This window comes from Epinephelus lanceolatus, chromosome 10 (genome assembly GCF_041903045.1).
Source record: "Epinephelus lanceolatus isolate andai-2023 chromosome 10, ASM4190304v1, whole genome shotgun sequence".
Classification (NCBI taxonomy): Eukaryota; Metazoa; Chordata; class Actinopteri; order Perciformes; family Serranidae; genus Epinephelus; species Epinephelus lanceolatus.
Genome location: NC_135743.1, coordinates 12,506,862 through 12,521,921, shown reverse-complemented (window position 1 = coordinate 12,521,921; position 15,060 = coordinate 12,506,862). Strand labels below are relative to the sequence as shown.

The 15,060-nt window shown below is 39.7% G+C and overlaps 1 protein-coding gene across 4 annotated transcripts in view; it reads right to left on the bottom strand.

Annotated features, from left to right (window-relative positions):
• Window positions 1-15,060, bottom strand: part of adam22 (ADAM metallopeptidase domain 22) — a 108,242-nt gene that overhangs the window by 22,902 nt on the left and 70,280 nt on the right. For all 4 annotated transcript variants that reach the window (XM_078171535.1, XM_078171538.1, XM_033640347.2 and 1 more), the window contains exons 7-14: window positions 13,098-13,164; window positions 12,923-12,999; window positions 12,236-12,310; window positions 11,908-11,979; window positions 8,597-8,763; window positions 8,431-8,515; window positions 4,146-4,236; window positions 4,002-4,053 (exon numbers count right to left, since the gene is read on the bottom strand). In XM_078171535.1, the coding sequence (XP_078027661.1) occupies window positions 4,002-4,053; window positions 4,146-4,236; window positions 8,431-8,515; window positions 8,597-8,763; window positions 11,908-11,979; window positions 12,236-12,310; window positions 12,923-12,999; window positions 13,098-13,164 (686 nt within the window). The remainder of the gene's footprint in view (window positions 1-4,001; window positions 4,054-4,145; window positions 4,237-8,430; window positions 8,516-8,596; window positions 8,764-11,907; window positions 11,980-12,235; window positions 12,311-12,922; window positions 13,000-13,097; window positions 13,165-15,060) is intronic.

Here is a 15,060-nt window from a genome sequence, read left to right as displayed (position 1 = left end):
CAAGATGTCAAATGACAGCAACCCAGAGTTGCGCAGAGGTGTGAGGGCTTGTTCATCGCTGCTTGCGGCTTTAATTGATAATTCTTACATAATATAATAAACTTAGTTTAATGACAAAAGTATATTAAAGAAAATTGAGGTGGGGAGGGGAAAGAAGGTGGAAGGTGGACTGTTGCATTCAATGTTTCTGTAAGTTATTAAAGGTTAATAACCAGTAATATTTTCTAGTAATCTTACTGGAATCCTTCCAGCGGGCTGTGGGTCAATGATAAGCTAATATCAAGCTAACAAATGGATTTATAAAGTACCCATGGGTAAAACGCAAATTTTGGGTTGGTATATCATTTCTAATAAAATTATTTCCATCTCAATTGTTTTTTGGGATGCTGCAACGTAAGAAGAAAAAAATGCTAGATATATAAATTACCTTAATTGTTTGTTTTCCTCCTCAAATTTTATGAATTTAATTATATTCTGTGGGTCTGAGGGGAAGCTTTGGCAGGCTGTATGTGGTCCTCAAGCTACCAGGGCCTGATTGCTGCACGCTTGGCACACGGGAGAAGTTTCAGTTGGCTGCAGTCTGCAACCTTACCACTAGATGTCACTGAATCCTACACACTGGATGTTTCACAATATAATACAATAGTAACCTCACTGATATTCTCTCTCTCAAGTGAATGCATTACACTTCTGTACATATGTACATACATATATGTGAACACAGAAATCAGCTCACACACACATACGAACACACACGGTAGCTAAACCCTGTGAGAAACGTGAGAGCAGTTAGTAGTAGTAGTCAGGTTAGGTTGATCAGACATGCAGGTGCTGAGGGATAAAAAGAAAGGTCCTTCAATGGACATGACTGAGGTTGCTCATTGAATACAAGCGTCTGAAATACCATTGACTTTATTTTAGAGAATACAGAAATGGGCCAGGTCCATTGATAGGTGACAAGCTTATAAGAGCACAGAGTCACCTGTCCTGTCATGTGACATTATAGCAAGTTTATCATGGTAAGTCAATAGAGCAGAACCTGGGTGGGGAGTGTTAGGGCAGTGCACTGCTGTTACAGGGAAATGAGGGAGTCAAATATTGGCCTAAGATGAGAATGACATTGCAGACTGTATCAATCGGTTAGAAATGGACAAAAAGAACAGATGAAAAGTCCTTTCAGACTTTCAAAGGGCAGGAGGGAGGAGTAGCCTATCAGTAATTTGAATAATCAAATCAATAAAATTTTCTTGGCTGATCAGCCAGTGACATCCAGAAACTGAAGAATACACATGAGGTACATGTGACATTATACAAAATGATGATGAAAAATACAGTTAGTGTGTGATAAAAGGACATCCAACTGTATTTGTTCATATCACTTGAATAAAAAAGAGAAGCTGGGGCTACAGCGGCTGTAGTGCTGTCGGATGAGATGGGAAAGGTTGTGGTGACTGACAACCCCTCCGAGGCAGCCAGTTGGTTCAAAACAGCACAGGCAACGTTCTAGCCAAGCTTCTGCTCACCTGCTGTCCCATTCGGGATAGAGGGGGAACGCGAGAAGTATTTAAGAAGAGGGGTATATATACACACACATACACACACACACACACACACACACATAGCAGAGGCTTTTACAGACACAACACAATCTCATCCCTGTGCTCACAGCAGGCCTGTACAGTACACACACTGCACATGTGCACAAACGCATTTTAAGACAAACACTGTCATGATTTTTGCATGAAACTGGAAACACAAGACATACACAGACTGATTCATCACCTACGTTCTAATCTTAGCAAGCAACAGATTATGTAACACTACTGCTGAGAGAAGCCCAGTGAAGTTATATAAACAAGCCATATGGAAAATACACGCAGGCTGACGCCTAGTGGTGACTTATCAAACTACAATAACACTGCAGTGGGTGGAAATGGTGACATCTGCATAATTACACTGATAAATTAATATTTTGATTAAATTTTAGAGACCCAAATGTGTGTTTTTAATGTATTACTGTGTGTAACTTTGTATTATGTGTCATGTTAGTTTGTGAAGTGCTGCTCTGTCACTGTGTGTATGTTGTAGCCAGAGGTCTGTACTACAAAGCAAGTTCAACATACCCAGAATATCTTTTGGTTATTTGGCTTCACTAAACCTAACACTGGCCCCCTGGGGACACCCAGTGGCTCAGTGGGTAGAGCTGGCATCCATGTACAAAGGCAAAGTCCTTGCCGCAGCGGCTGCAGGCTCGATTCCAGCTAACAGCTTTTTGCTGCATGCCATCTCCCCTCTCTCCCCCCTTCATACTTAATCTGTCCTGTCCAATAAAGGCATAGAAACCCCCAAAATAATCTCTAACACTGGCCACCTGGTTAACCAGTAACACGAAGCTGGTTATCAGTTAATTTTAGGTTTTCTTATCCAGCCATGAGCGTGTTCATGTGACAGTGGCTGGGTTGTTAATTACGAGCAACATCATCAGAACCATGACTGAAATACTTCTATGCGATGAAAAAGTGATACTGATTAGCTGTTGTGATTATGGGACAGCAAAATGTCACATTCATCAGAGTGAACTGTAAACAATAACCTTTACAACAGACAGAGAAGATGTAGAAATCATTTCCAAATGTTAAAATAAGGCAGAGGCTGAAAATACATGTCAGTATTATTATAAATTACTAAAGCATCGAGTGAGTATTTTTTTGCTGTTTAGTTAGATGATGAAGAAACTGCTCTGAATATGTCACATAAAAACAAAAAGTCAAAGTAATTCCAGACTGTTTCTGTTACTGAAGTAAAGAGTGGAAAAGTAGTCAATGACTGATGAGGTCTGTCTAACTGAAATGTTGTATTTATTATCACAAGACTGTCAGATATCAGTTCAGGAATAAATAAACTCTTCACAATTTAAAATGCAGCTACAACGGGGTGCCCATTAGCTCACCTGGTAGAGCAGGCACTCCATGTACAAAAAAGGCCCTGTCCTTGCGGGCTTGACCCCAGCCTGGGGCCCCACGCTGCAAGCCGCCCCCCAACGCCAACAATCGCCCCATCGATCAAGGGCAAAAAACCCTAAAAATTATCTTTAACACACACATATATATAATGTATCTAAAATGTGCTTAGTGTCGTGAACGATCTCTCTGTTTGTTAGAAGCTTTGTTTTAAAACCAGGGTGGAAACAGAGAGCCTGAAACAATTAAATGATCCTATAAAAATAAGCACTCTTTTAAGCTGTCACTCAGGACTTTTGTCCGTGTCGGGATCATTTTTTCCAGTGATCTGATTGGTCAGTGGTCGGAGTATTGACAGGATGTGATCCGATCCTCTGTCAGCTTAAGTGACCCAGTGATTTATACCGGTAAAAAGTAAACCACCTTCATTGTACTGAAAACCCAGGTTAACTCTAAGGCTACCTCGCTAACCCCAAATCCTGCTTTGTAGTCCAGGCCTCTGGACTTAGGATGAAATATGCTCTAGCTAACTCTGGTAGATGGTAGCTCAACATTTATATTTAATATCGTACATGGACCCTTGGATGTACAATAAAGATTATAAAGTGTAATTAACTTTTAACTGCTTTGACATAAATAGGAGAATGTATTCAAGTTCAAATTCTAAACAAAAGTGTCCACAATCAATCAGAATTTGTCCATGGCAAGATGAGCCCGTGAACTTTAACTACTAATATGTTATATTTCATTTAACTCTTTGGTGAGAATACCCATCCATTTAAAATGGGAAAGAAATTCTTGAGTAAAGAAATATGCATATTTGTTAGCTAAGTGTGATGTTAGCATTAAAGCCACAGTGCAGCGTTGTATCCAGCTCAGATGTTGTGATTAAAATTTGTCTGGAAAGACTGATAAAACACAGATTTATCCATCTATGTTTCGATCGTAAATGTTTTTTTCTGGGGTGGAAACTGTTGCCTGTCTCTGTTGTGGCTTTAAGGTTATGACATGAAGAGGGAATGTTGTGTTTCAGTAACTTACCCAACATCATCCATGATACAGCCCGACCAACGATCGTCACACTTGCACTCGCCTAGAAAAAACCCACACACATAAAAATGTTCCCATGGCACACACAGGAGGTTTATAAAATGAACGGAAATACATTAAGGTTTAACTTTGTACCATTGAGGATCCTCTTCTTGTCAGAGAAGATGCCAATGTTCTGTCCAAGAGACTGAGCGAGGGTTATGGCCATCTCATCTGTTTTCCCGTACTGATGAGGAGACAGAGACGCACAGAGAGCCGGGAGAAAAAAAAAACAGCAGGAGACAATAAATAGAATATCAAATACGTCTATAAAAAATAAGTTGTGTTACAAAGGAGCTTACAAAGGTTTCCCTCTCAAAAGGAAAAACATAACTTGATTAATTTATAAAGTGGAACAGAAACTGAAAGGAGAAGGAGCTTTTAGTCATTAGGCAGCACAGCCATGGATACACTCGGTCAGGAATGCCCTTGTCCACTGCAGTTTTTAAATCCAGACTGAAACCTTATTGTTCTCCAGCACTGAGGTATACAAAGGTATGCTGTGTGGGATTTTTCTAAAAACACAATATATAGACTCATACAGAAGTAACCTCTCTCAATGATCACGTACAACCCACTAGAGGTGTGTGACAGTGAATTTTTCTGCAGAGACTCTGTACTCTGCCTGTATTACCTTACTTTCTTTATATTCTCTGTGCTCAGGACATTAAAGGGTACGTAGTCCCTAAGTGTTCACGTGACGTCAGGCTTTACAAAAAGGTAGCAACCAGGTGCCAGACTATAAGCAGCAGGCATCAAAGAAAAAATATGCAGATATGGCAATGTTAACAAAGAGTAACTGACAATCCTGCATAGTATACCTTTAACTAAATGTTTTTAAACCCAAGGTCTTATTATCATTGCATTATCATTATAAATCTTTAAGTTTATTAACATTTATCTTTTATTTTGCTCCTTTAAATTGTATTGTTTTGACTCTGTTCTTTTGGATTATGTTGTTTTAACTTTGAATTGAGTAGTTCTAAGGGCAGTTTCATAGTCGACGCAAAGGCACGCAAGCGCGAACGCATTGGGACACATCAAGACGCATTGGCCGTCATGATGCATGCTTACTTCTCAAAATGTGTTTTTTTGTTTTTTTTTGATACGCGAAGCAGCGACGCGTGTAATACCATGAGTTGCCAGTGGGGTGATAATGCAAGTGACATACTTGAAATACTCTGAGTATTTACGACGTACTTTTTGTTATTCACAGAAGAAGCAGGTATGAAGTATGGCGGGCGAGGAGGAAAAACTTTGCGAACTCGTACGGGCACACCCCCATTTATATGACAGTTCTAGTGCACTCTGATAAAATAGCAGTACTAGCTAGCTGGAACGTACCAGTGACTCTGCTACCCCCTATTGTACGAGTGATGTTTATTATAAGTGTCACCTGCGTCACTTGCGTTCAATGGATTAACTATGAAAGGAAGTGTGTCGCTTGTATCGCTTGCTCGCGTTGCGTGTGTTGACTATGAAACGGCACGAAGTGGGTAAAGGCAAACAATAAAACAGCTGTAACAGCCTGGAAAGTTCAGAAAATTACATCACTTTACTGTAATGCAGCCTTTAAAACCAGGAAAAGACAACACTTATGATATTACCATATCTGAAATGTAACACAATATCTAGTCTCATATGACAATATCGATATAATGTCGATATATTGCCCAAAAACATGCTTTATAAATAAAACTACCCTGCTTTTCCTGCAGGGTTCCCACTGATTTTCCATTTCAAACTTCCAGACCTCTCTATAGGCTTTTCAGACCATATTTAACAGAGAACAAACTGCCAGCCCTCAGAAAACTTGCATTTACACATTGTGGTCATTCAGTCCACACTCCTGCACAGAAACTTTGACGATGTCCCACTGTCAGACATCTCCGCCCAAAGAGGAGGTAAACTAACCAGTGCTACTTATACTTGTAATATTTTCCTTTCACAGATTGAATAAATACTACTACATCATTATTCCCTGCATATTTTTTAGTGTCCTATGAATAAGAACCAAAAATTTGTTGAAAAAAGGGAAGGAAAAAAAAGTTCAGTGATTTTATTTTCCCAGCATCCGTGCAGCCTTGTTTTTTCACTGTGTCCATGGAAACAAGATGAACAGAGCCATAAGGTTACCTTCTGATAAGGACATCACTGCCTGACTCATACAGTCCCTGACAAAAGTCTTGTCGCTTATCCTAGTTGTAGGAACAACAAATAATAACCTGACTTGTAGTTGATCAATTGGGATCAGAAATAGCTTATATGAAAGGCAAAGGCCTCTAGATTATGCTTATTATACCAAAATAAAGTTGTGTATCATTCATTGAGTTTTATCATTTAATTAGGACAGAAAGGTCAGATCTTGCTTGGACAAAAGTCTTGTCGTGTCTTTAAACGATTCAACCAATCACAGATTAGAGCTCCACCTGTGACAAATACTGTAATTAACACATTCCCAGGTGTGTATAAAAAGAACCCCAGCACACCAGACCTTCATGTGAAGTGCAACCTGACCGCTGACAACATGCCAAAGATTCAACCACAGACCAAAGTGCTGATCATCAAGAGCCTGAAGACCAAGTCTGCTGCTGAGGTGGCAGACATCTTCAGTGTATCCAAACGTCAAGTGGAGAGGATAAAAAAAAGATTTGAAGAAACTGGTGACGTTCATGACAAGCCCAGGTCAGGCAGACCCCGTAACACAACTGTTACAGAGGACCGTTTGTTGCTTCGGCAGTCCAGGGCCAGCCCTTTTTCAACTGCAGCAGAGCTACATCAGAACTGGTCACCAGAAACCCCTGTATCTACCAGAACAGTTTGTCGAATTCTCTCACGCAATGGTCTCCATGGCCGAATTACTGCTCACAAACCAGCATTAAACAGAAGACAACAAAAGAATCGTGCTGCATTTGCCAAGGCCCACAGCGTGCAGAAATGATGGACAGTGGAAAAGTGGCAGAAGGTTGATTTTTCTGATGAATTATCCATTGAACTGCATCCCAATCGCCGCAAATACTGACCTGTTGGAACCCGCATGGACCCAAGATTCACCCAGAAAACAGTCAAGTTTGGTTGAGGAAAAATCATGGTTTGGGGTTACATCCAGTATGGGGGTGTGCGAGAGACCTGCAGAGTGGATGGCAACATCAACAGCCTGAAGTATCAAGAGGTTCTTGCTGCCCATTACATTCCGAACCACAAGAGAGGGCAAATTCTTCAGCAGGATGGTGCTCCTTCTCATACTTCAGCCTCCACATCAAAGTTCCTGAAAGTGAAGAAGGTCAAGGTGCTCCAGGATTGGCCAGCGCAATCACCAGACATGAACATTATTGAGCATGTCTGGGGTAAGATGAAGGAGGAGGCTTGGAAGATGAAACCAAAGAATCTTGATGAACTCTGGGAGTCCTGCAAGACTGCTTTCTTTGCCATTCCAGATGACTTCATCAATAAGTTATTTGAGTCATTGCCGAGACGTATGGATGCAGTCCTCCAAGCTCATGGGAGTCATACACGATATTAATTCTTTTTCCCAAGGCACCATGACTTTATGTTCTGATGTTATTGGAGCATGTTTGTGTATTCAAAATAAAGTATCATTTCTACAGTACATTATTTTTGTATGCGACAAGACTTTTGTCCAAGCAAGATCTGACCTTTCTGTCCTAATTAAATGATAAAATTCAGTGAATGATGCACAACTTTATTTTGGTATAATAAGCATAATCTAGAGGCCTTTGACTTTCATATAAGCCATTTCTGATTCCAATTGATCAACTACAAGTCAAGTTATTATTTGTTGTTCCTACAACTTGGATAAGCGACAAGACTTTTGTCAGGGACTGTACATGTTCAGACAAGTTTAATATTTGGTTATTTGTGATGCTATGTATTGATGCAAATTAAAGATACTGCAGCATTTTCATCCGAACTAATCTGGTCACAGATGCCTAGATTTGATTCTGTAATAAGGCACTTGCGGCCTTGAGAAATTTTGTATTTTAGAAAACAGAACATGGACAATTAGTTTGGAAACACAGTATTTTTTTTTTATACTCTCTTTTCCTTTTACTGAACTTATCCAGACCTGGAAATAACCAAAACTAAACTCCATACTTGTCCTTCCTGTGTAGGAACCCTGTGCCCAAATGGCTGTAAAACTGAAACTGCAGTAGGGCCTACATAACAGGAATAAATGCACAATAGTAACTTGTAGAAAATGTCAATATGCCTCATATAATAGCTGGTGGTGTTCAGTGTAGAGATGAAGATTCACTAGCAACATGACTGTGCTCCCTGTTGTCTAAATCCTCTGTCCAATGAAGTGAACTGAACTATTTTTGAGTTTTTGGGAACCTGTAATTTGTGTTTTGAGACTCACCTCATTGACTCCCCCTCCTTTAGTCAAGGAGCAAACTCCTCCCATATAGGATGCTCCTCCCCAGCTGCTGTGGAAACGATTCCCTCTGAAAGGGGAAAAAAAGTTATGTGTTAAATAAAAAAGACGACGAGTGCACAATAAAATCCTTTTAAATGTTCTGACTTACGAGAAGAGGTGAACAGAGTCGCATTTCTCCTTGATGAAGTCTTTCCTGTACTTCATGAACTCCCTCAGCGTCACCATGGGGTCGTCGTCGATGTTGAACTTGTTGTCGGCAGACCACGTTTCCATGGCGACCAGCACAATCCGGGTATTGAGCTGTTCCTTGAAAATCTGGGGAATTAAAAGTAGATTTAAAATCAGTAAAGTTGTGAAAGTCATAAACTCAAAAAGAAACATAATGACATGGCCTGATTGATATTAAAACTGACAGGCGTGCTTCATTTTCATCAACATCTCCAGCTGTCTGTTTAAACAGCAGCGGTCAGAGTGATCAGTGTGAATCATACACCAGACAGCAGCACATTACAGACGGCTACACGGAGTCAGTGAGGGTGACAGTCTGAAGGACACACAGGGAGCAAACTGGCAAATAATAATGTTTGCTTGCATAAGATGGAAATCTGCTGGGGTACCTGGCCGCACAAACACTGGAGGAGAGGACGAGAGCTAAGCCTCTTTGTTTAAGCTGAATGCCAATAGTCTCAAGACAGAGCTGACAGCAGAGAGGAAGTGGTCAGTGATGTATGCGTGGTTCAATCCATATCTGGCCCTGAACACTTCTGTCCGCTCCACCTCGGTTTGTGCACATTAAGAGCCACTCTGGTTTGTGTCTCCATACATCTGAATCACAAAGCACACAGTTCTTAGAAAAATGAATAACTGATGGTCTTTGAAACACCCAAAAGGTCACTTAAAGGTCCAGTGTGTAGGATTTACGGGGATATATTGACAGAAATGATATATTATATAATAGGTATGTTTTCTTTAGTGTATAATCACCTGAAAATGGGAACTGTTGTGTTTTTGTTACCTTAGAATGAGTCATTTATATCTGTATAGGGAGCCGGTCCTTGGTAATGGAGATTGCCATGCTGCACTGCAACGTTTCTACAGCAGCCCAGAAAGGACAAACTAAACACTAGCTGTAGATGGGACCATTAGTGTTTACGCATCAGCTATTGTAGTTAGCAGCCCCTCTGTGACAAGCAGCGTCAGAAAAACACAGATTTTCTTAACGTCAGCTGGGCAATGTGTAATCCTCACTGCTAGATTCCAATGAATGCCCCTGATAGTACACACTGTACCTTTAACACCTATTACTAAAGGTAGGTTAATTCTCAAGGTATTTCCAGAGGCTTCTAACATCCTCTGTTTCTTTAACTTAACAATTACGGTTGCTAGAAATGACACGTCCTCACTCAATCTGTACAATGAGAACCAAAAGTGGAACGTTTCAGTTACATATTGATTCTTCTTTCCAAAATGTTATATTTTACAGAGAGAGAAATGATATATGTCACTCTCAGCTACACAGATTTGGAAATATAGTCACAACTTAGGAAACAGATTGAAAATCTTTTTGGATTCTGGAAATAGCTCCAGAGCAGCAGTAACGGTTGTTAAACAGTTTACTGGGTTTTTCCAAATACTGCCAGGTATTAATTTTTCAGAAAATCAGATGCTTAGCTCTGTGACTTAAAAGTAAAGGTAATATATTAGAGGCCCAAACTGGAGCTGGAAATATCCCAGTGTGAGTGATGGAGAAAACATCTTATATATACATTATTTCAGTGACACATATAAATAGAAATGTCTGTATATATTATTTTACTGTACATATTGTAATTATAACTTCATTCTCTCTTATATGTATGTTCTGCAATTTCATTTTCTTTTGCTATGTTTATGTTTTGCACCAATACACCAAAGCAAATTCCTTGTGTGTAAAAATCCCAGTTGGAAATAAACTGGATTAAAATTTGAAATTTATAGCGACATGATCTAACACTATCTCCTCACAGTGGGTTTGATATCACATAGAGAAACAAAAGGAGACATTACTTTTCTCCCAAGCTAGATGTATTTTGAAATTCATTTTTGATTTTTGAAAAAGTAGTCTGACAAAAATATTCTAACTCAAGGCTTATCTTATGAGATGACAACTGAGCAGATTAGATCTGTGTGATGTGGTTGAAAAAACTGGAAATCGGACTTTGAGTTAAGATTTTTTTCACACCCCTTCACACACATCAAATTTTGGGAATGAGCACTGTGTCTATTAGTATCCATGGGGACGGAAGTTTCCTGCACAGGATACTCTGCAGTTGTTGGACAACAGTGTGGGAAAGGGACTGTAACTGTGAGAACTCTTGCCAAACAAGGACACATTTCACTAACTACAACCTATAAAATGTTAATTTTCTGTATGCACACTGTACTTATAAGTAATTAGTGGAATATTTATCATGTCTAATGCCACTGTCAGGGTATCTACTGCGCTCCGACACTTTTTAAGGTAATTTTTAACCAAATTTAAAGATTTAGTGTTTAGGACTTAGTGCCATCTAATGGTGAGGTTGTAGAACTGAAACTTCCTGTGTGCCAAGCATGTAGGAGAACTACAGTAGTCTAGATACAAATGTGAATGGCCTTTTCTAGAGCCAGTGTTTGGTTTGTCCATTTTGGGCTACTGTAGAAACAACATCACAGACTCTGTGGAGGAGGACCCGCTCCGTTTGTAGATATAAACATCTTACTGTAAGGTAACGAAAACACAAAGAATCTGACTTTCAGGTGATTATAAACACATGAAAACGTAGGTATGAATATCATATACCATATATCTTTTTGACAAAAAGAAATAAAAAGATTGATAAATGAAATTAGATATAAGGTTTGTGGAAATGAAGACACCACAAATTCAAAATTAGGACTATTAAATTACTTTTAATGCCTAATACTTTATGCTTTATTAGGACCTGCAGACACCCTGTGCTGTGAATGTGGCCTCAGTGCTGTGGTGCTGTGGCGTACACTGGGGGAAAACAGGGCAACTATAGTCGCACATGGAAATCAATGTGTACGTCCCAAATAGAGTCTGCTTCATACGATCCTCTTCAAGGACACGACAAAAAGCATGACCTTTCTCCGGCTTCGCCAGCCTATCAGATGACAGACATGACCCCATGGCGGGTCAGATTTCAGTAGCACAGCAAACAGACGTGGCTACAAATAATGAAACATTGAAATGTCTGCCTCAGTACTGTTGGGATGCCACTGCTGCTTCAGTCCTTTGAAAAACTCATGACTGGCTGGTTAATGGCCGCACGCAGCACATTATGGGCCAGCAGGAGAGGTTTTAAATGTAGAGAGTGAGGTTGGTTAAATGAGAAATCAGTGCAATGTTTGCTCAGCTCCAATACCTGGGAGTGCTTGTGGCAAGCTTTCCAAGAAGAGGATCAATACAATTCTTACCATGTCAGCCATATTGACCACTGACTTAGCATAGTTATTCGTGTGCCCCACGGAAAGCCGATGCTTCTTGTACTGAAAAGAGGGAGAGAGGGAAACAGAGGGATGGAGAGGAAACACATAAACGTGGGATTCATAATCTGGAACAGATTCATTTTAAGCCCTGTAAATGTGTAAAAGGAGCCAGCGTCTGCACACTTTATTTGCTCCAAATATCACATTTATTGTGCCTAAAACATTTCAGCCAAGTGGATTTTGGATCAAAACTGCTTAGGTAGTATTTGGAGTTATGTAATTAATCATTTTACAGTATCATATCATATCTACCTACCATTAAATGGTCATTGATCACCATCAACTCAATGTATTTGGTCTCATCCTCTACACTGTGTGACGCACGTGGAGCCTGAGAAGAAACAACACAGTTTGTGACAGACAGTCAGACACCTTTTTTCAGCTTTCCTTAAACCTAAAACTTTTCAACATCAAGGACAATTTCAGAAAAGCACACACAGCAAACACAAAGATCAACTCATGTCTCATGCGTCACCGAGAAAAGAAAAGAAAAGACGACAAATCAATAAGGGTGAACTTTGCAAAGCTCAACCAGGTTTGTCTGTTTTCCAAATAAAGATGAGAGCCGCTCTGAGGGCTGAGGGACCGACAGCTGCAGACATCTGACTGTGTCTGAGAAAAGACGAGAACGCAGCCTCTACTCACAAGGTAAATATTTCATGAAAAAGAATAAGAAGAGGAGAGAGAGGGGTGGAGAGCTGCTGTGTGGGAGGAGAATGAGGAAACAGTGTTCTCTCTTTAGCTCTGTGAATTTACATAAAACATACGGGCGGAGAAACACCGTAATCATCGGGCTTGGACAAAAAGCATCCAGTGCATAATTATCCCTCTGTCTCACCGTCACACAGACAAGCGTGTGCACATCATAAAGTGAAGCCAACATGAGTCCATTAGCGTCGCTCTGTGAAGGATGATGATTTTCCAAAAAACAGAGGAGTCATACCTGTCTCTTTTTTCTCCTGTGAACAACTTTAGACCCGGGAAATGGAGGGCTGGGAAACGGTGGCTCTGGAAGATCACCTAGGAAACAGAAACATTCAATATATGATGTTTTACTACTTTTTATGAATGTTAATCAAACATTAAATTCCTCCTCATGTCTTCAATCATCATCTTACCATCGAGGAGATCATTTAACCCCTCGTGCCCTGCAGATTTATATATCATGTGAATGCCGACATCTCCCTGCAAGACACAAAACGCAGAGTTCAGAAGTTCATCGTAATAACTTCAACAACTTTATTTATACAGCACCTTTCAAAAAAGTGTTACCAAGATCTTCACAAACTACGCAAAATAATACAACAATCACAAATCATATCAAGGAAAGTTACAGAAAAGCATGTGTCAGTGAGGTTGCAAGATGAGTTTCATCAGGGAGACTGTTCCAGAGTTTTGAGGCCCTGACAGCAAAAGCACAATCTCCTTTAGTTATACGTCTAAATCGAGGGACTGTCAGTAGATTTTTGTCGAACAATGTGAGATTACATGCAGGTAGACAGGGGCATAAAAGGTCACATATGTGAGCTATACCGTGTAGTGCTTTAAAAGTAATGAGCAGAACCTTAAAATCAATCCTGACGTCAGAAGGGAGCCAGTGTGGGGTCACTAAAATGGCGTTAATGTGATGTCTTTTGTTTGATCCAGTTAACAGTCTCCCTGCAGTGTTTTGTACAATCTGAGGGGTTAAGTGTGCTCTATTGTTCAGGCAAGTAAAGAGTGAATTGCAGTGTTCAGTTCTAGAGGAAAGAAAGGCATGAATAACTTTCTCCAAATCAGAGCATATTAAAAATGTTCTGATTTTTTAAACCACTTGACAATGATTAAAACAGGACTGAACTATATTACTGATATGATAGTTGAAAGATAAATTGGAATCAAAGATAACATGCAGACAGGCGTCAAGCTGCTGTAATCAGATTGCCTAAACTTAACTATAAATCGATGCTGCTTATTTCATTCTGTCTAATATTGCTGACCTGTATGCTGATTAGGTGAACTGTCAATTTTGTAGCACCCACGCTCACAAAGCTATATTTGCATGTGTCAAACTCAGGAAAGCGGACAGGCTAATTGGACAGAAACCACAGGAACACATACGATCATGTGGTTGCTATGAAAACCAAACATTAAAGAGGGTCTGGACAGAATATTACAACCTTAAAAAATGCTTTGCCACTACTGTACCTGACTGTCAATAGCAGACCAACGTATATGTTTTGCAATTTACAGTTTAAGGATCTATCTTAATGTTTTGAATCTATTTTTGGACAGTCAAATTTTTTTACATACGCGCTTGTGCTATTTTTGCCTGCCTGATTGTTTTATCTATTTTTAAGGGGCTGTTCTTTATTTATCAGAGGAGAGGGGTGGCTGGGGTGTTTTTGGATATTTTTTGTTACCCTCTTCGAAGCTACAAATATTTTTCCTTGAGCCTCCCAGAGTGACTGATGGAAACCTTCCCTCCACCATAAAATAATCATTACTTTTTTTAAATGTACCCTTTAGTGTTTGAAGGTTAAAGTCAAAGGATGAAGACAAAATCCTTGGAGTTTCACTCTTGTCGTGCATGCTGAATTTTAAATGAGAGACAGAATAAAAGTGATTCTGATGAAATATCACTATTCTAAATTCAGACTTGGTCTTGTTTTTTTTGACAGAAGTGTTTCTCACACATGATGTGTCCAAGGAGCGTTAGAAATGTGAAAATCTATCAAAAATTTCTGTTTTTACAGTTTTTGGCTGTGATTAAAGATGTAATTTTGGCAGTTTTTAAAGAAAACACGCCTTCCAAACCATGCTTTTCAAGTTTCTTTTTTAAAGCATGCTTGTTTTTTTTTTCAAGGAAAACATAAAAGAAGGACCAGTCATGACGACAGTGATAGCGTTTGAGGAGCCAGACTTTGGTGTCAGTTCTAGTTTGAGGCAATGGGGCAGACACTGCAAATCACACTTTAACTCAAGGCTGAGATGCAGCTGCTGGACAGAGCCATCATCTGTTTGGAGACCAATAACAAGAATGTGCATAATCAGATTTAAAAAAACAGTCAGTAAGCATCACGTACTGTATGTTTTTTAATC